General features: G+C 36.5%; 1 protein-coding gene across 1 annotated transcript in view; it reads left to right on the forward strand.

Moving 5' to 3' along the window:
• The window catches only part of LOC140163692 (exportin-6-like), a 3,834-nt gene extending 574 nt beyond the window's left edge, over positions 1 to 3,260 (forward strand). The window contains exons 2-4 of the mRNA XM_072187008.1: positions 316 to 414; positions 1,113 to 1,343; positions 2,431 to 3,260. Coding sequence (XP_072043109.1) covers positions 316 to 414; positions 1,113 to 1,343; positions 2,431 to 2,616 — 516 coding nt within the window. The 3' untranslated portion in view covers positions 2,617 to 3,260. The remainder of the gene's footprint in view (positions 1 to 315; positions 415 to 1,112; positions 1,344 to 2,430) is intronic.
• The last annotated feature ends 676 nt before the right edge of the window (positions 3,261 to 3,936 follow it).

Below are 3,936 nucleotides of genomic sequence, written 5' to 3' on the forward strand. Positions count from 1 at the left end.
AGAAATACACTACTACAATTGCTTACACATGCAGAGAAGAACGGCGGTTGTTGACCTTGTTTGGTGCATATTCAGCGTAAACACAGAAATGGGGCTCTGATAGGCTGATTGAATCGCATCATGGAAAATCTTGAAACATCAAGACCTCATTAGATAATCAAGCCATGTTGCATTTGTGATTCTCTTCTGTTTATGTGATAAATGGGATTCATGCATCGGCAAGTGCTGTTCTGCTGTGGTATCAACTGTAGTAATGTATGCATCAAAATAGGTAAACTGATTGAAACTAAGAGTGATTGAATTATTTTGTTGCAGGCCTTTGGTCAGTCTTTCTTGCAACCAGACATATCAGTATTCAGACAAAACCTGGAATCCTTAGAGAATCTCAATGCTAAGTTAAAACTCTATCACAAGGTAAGTACCAAAAACAATGTTTACCCCTCTATCACACAACTCACACTACGGTAACATTGAAAAAGGACAAACTGCAGAAGAAAAGAGATTTGAATTGACATTGACTTATCAGATTGGAGGTCAATAATTGCACATCACTTGCTAAGAGGGTAGTATGAAGAATCAGAATCAAAATTGCCCAACATAATTTTAATTATGTTAAAAGTTGTTAACCAAATTTGTGACCATCAGTTTTCAACTCCTCTTTACAAATTAACAAGATTTTATATTCAGAAATTTGTAAAAATATGGTTTTAATTGACAATATATTTTAGATCAAACAGGCTAAAATTGTGTCACATGCCTGACCTTGTTCCAGACTCCAGAGTGGTCTTGTAAACCCCTTTTGTAAGCCACTGACTTCATTTGGAAACCCCTATTTTAATGCCTCACTCATCTTTTTCCTTTATTTGATACAGGAACAAACCAAAAGGTTGATGACATCGTATAAATGAAAGCCCTTTTGATGGGGAAGGGGTCAATAAGTCTGAATATGTTTGTTAAAATCTAGTTATAACATCAAAGTTCATGAAGTTGATCTTTCAGGTTGTATTTTCAACGTTTCACAGTTATATTAGGATTAGGACATCAACAAACTTTTAGTTTGTTCCTTAGCGTTAACTTTTGATGACATTATTTTCAATGTTCTAATCTTGCAGAAAATCTTCCAGGACATGATGTTGTCCCCATTCTTGAATGTCCTCCTCCAAGTCCTCCTGCACAAATCACACGATCTGCTCCAAGAGGACATCTGTGTCACCGTATACAACATGGCAGCGGTCAACTTTGAGGGGTTCTACGCCACATTTCTACCCCAATTCTTAGCCAGTTCAGAAGGCTTGGATGCTAATCAAAGAACTATACTTGAGTGCAATTTCAAACATGATCAGGTACATAAATTGTGTGGGTCTAAAGGGTGAACCAGAATGGAAATGAGGGTTTCTGATATGGGAGCTTGATTTCACCTGCACACAAGACATTGTTCTCCTTCATCTACTGGAAACTCATATAACGGTTGTCACAGAGAAATTAGATCTTTATATCCAAATTTCGTTATATCAGGTTTGTAAAAACAATAAATAACAAAAAGAATTTTGTATCTTGGTTCTGGAAAATACTTCTTTATAACAGGGTTATTCTTGTATCCGATGTTATAATGAGGTTTTTATCTATATCTATACATGGTTTATGCTTAATAATTCTACCTTTTTGAGTCTAAACTTTTTTCAATTGTGCTTATGTAGCAAGAGATTTTAAATGGAACAGCAAGTAGGTCTACAGATCTTACTGCAATATTGGATTCTTTTAGGAGTTCATACACCCATTTATGCATCAATCTTTTGCAATGTGCCCCACCGCCAACCACAGAATATTGGGAATGAGTGGGGTCCATATGTACTAATAATAGTTCACCTGTGTTATATGTAATGTACCGCAAATACACAAAATGACATCCCTAATATGTACAAATAGAATAGTAATTAAAATAAGGGGTGTGATTTGTCAAACGTAATGTTTTAAACGTAAAAAAAAACCCCAAAAAAATAGTTAGCAATGCATATTAATTCAATGTGTCCCTGTCTGTTCAGTAGAAGCAAAAGTAATGTACACCTTTATCCAACTTAGAAAAAAATAGCATTTATTTTTAGTAGCAGTATTTCTCTGGTTTCCAACCTTGAATAATAAGTAATTTAGGGCCTATAACTTCTCTTTTTTGGCCTTGACTGAAAAAAAAATGGGTAGGTCTCAAAAATCGGGTCGGTCGGTGGAGTACAACCAAACAACTTTCTTTTTTTCACCTAAGTGAGGGAGCAACCCTGGCAAGTTTATGATCCAGAGATTATGAATCTGGCCATAAGTCAAAAATTTTGCAACTTTCCTCTCACTTTGTGTGAACATGTCTCATATTTCCATCTGCAGTGAATGAAATGCAACATTCTTATGGTGTTACGGTTTTGATTTTGTCATATTTTCCAGGATCTACCTTCATTCTCCTCAACTCTCCACCGGTTTATAACCGACATGCGTTATTACAGACTATGTAACAGTGCCTTACCAGAAGGGTCCGCTCAAGCTATGACCACAAGCCACGGCCTGGAACAATGGAACCAGATAGTTACCAATAGTGCAATTTACAAGCAGTATTGGCTTCAGATGGGGTAATTTGTCATGTGGATATAGAGCATTTATAATGGGTAATAATTGCATGCCATGACATGGTTGGATGATGGAAAATCTCTGCTGAAAGTTTTGTGTAATAACACCGAATGAAACCACCCAGGTTAAACAGCCTTGACATCCCTGTAAAGCAAAGCTGGTGGGTTGTCATAACATATGGTATGGCATGCACAAAACTTGCCAGTCTATACCATTTTTCACCTTGATATGGCAGTGACGTTAGTGCACATTTCATTGGATGCACCTAGCGTTTGCACATGCTTAGAGACGCCGCATGTGCATGGAACAGCTGCCTCAACGCATTGATTTCACTTCCATATCGGGGTGAATATGGATAGCTAAGAATATAAAGGTGGGATGTGTGACACGGTTTTGATGTGGAATATGATTAGTCTCATTTTGCAGAAAACATTGAATTGGAACCTCTTTTGTAGAGTCAGTATACTGCAGTCACATCTGTGAAGATAAAGTATTATTCATAACAAAATTGCTGAAATAGGCCGACAACAACAAAAAAAGAATATCATATTGGACCTTATCAGTGCGCCTTCCTTGAAAAGAGCCACCTGAAATATGTGTGTTTCTTCATCTTGTGAAATCACCCCTTGGATGAAAATCTGATATTGAATGAGAGAAAAACAGGTAGGGTATTGAATTGTATTGACTGGTATTCCTTTTTCTATATTGTGAGTACCAACTTTGTTTGCATAGAAAATATCCTTCCAGTTTGACATAATAAACTCACTTCATTTGAAATAACTTACCAACCCAAAGATATAATTAATTTGGATATGGTAGGCTGCTCTTTAGGCATTGATTGATTTATGTAGCATTGTTCAACATTATCTTTGACATTTCAATCTCCTAACAATGTGTTGCTGTTACCACAATGTACACCCACACATTCTAAATGTATTTTTGTCTCGCCTGAACATTTTCAAAAGAGACTATGCATGCAGTCACTTTATGTATGATGTATGGGTGTGCTATAGTTGATTCAAGTTTTGTATAATAGATGCCATTCCAAAAGTATCATTGCTACTCATCGCAAACTTGGTAAAGATGGTCATTGGGTAGTTATTATAATGCCCCCAAGGATGTTGAGATGAAAGGGGTCAGATTTGAAATAGCTCTGATTGGGTTTAAAGTTGATAGATATAACACCAAAGAGGTGGGGAACATGTTAAAAACAAAGCAGATACCGTATTGTCTGTAATAAAGGCTCCCCTCTAATAAACGCTCCCCTCCCAATTTTTCTGGGGAAAATTGTCAAAAATGCAAACATTTCCATGCTATATCGTGTGA

The sequence above is a fragment of the Amphiura filiformis genome, chromosome 11, assembly GCF_039555335.1.
Source record: "Amphiura filiformis chromosome 11, Afil_fr2py, whole genome shotgun sequence".
Classification (NCBI taxonomy): domain Eukaryota; kingdom Metazoa; phylum Echinodermata; class Ophiuroidea; order Amphilepidida; family Amphiuridae; genus Amphiura; species Amphiura filiformis.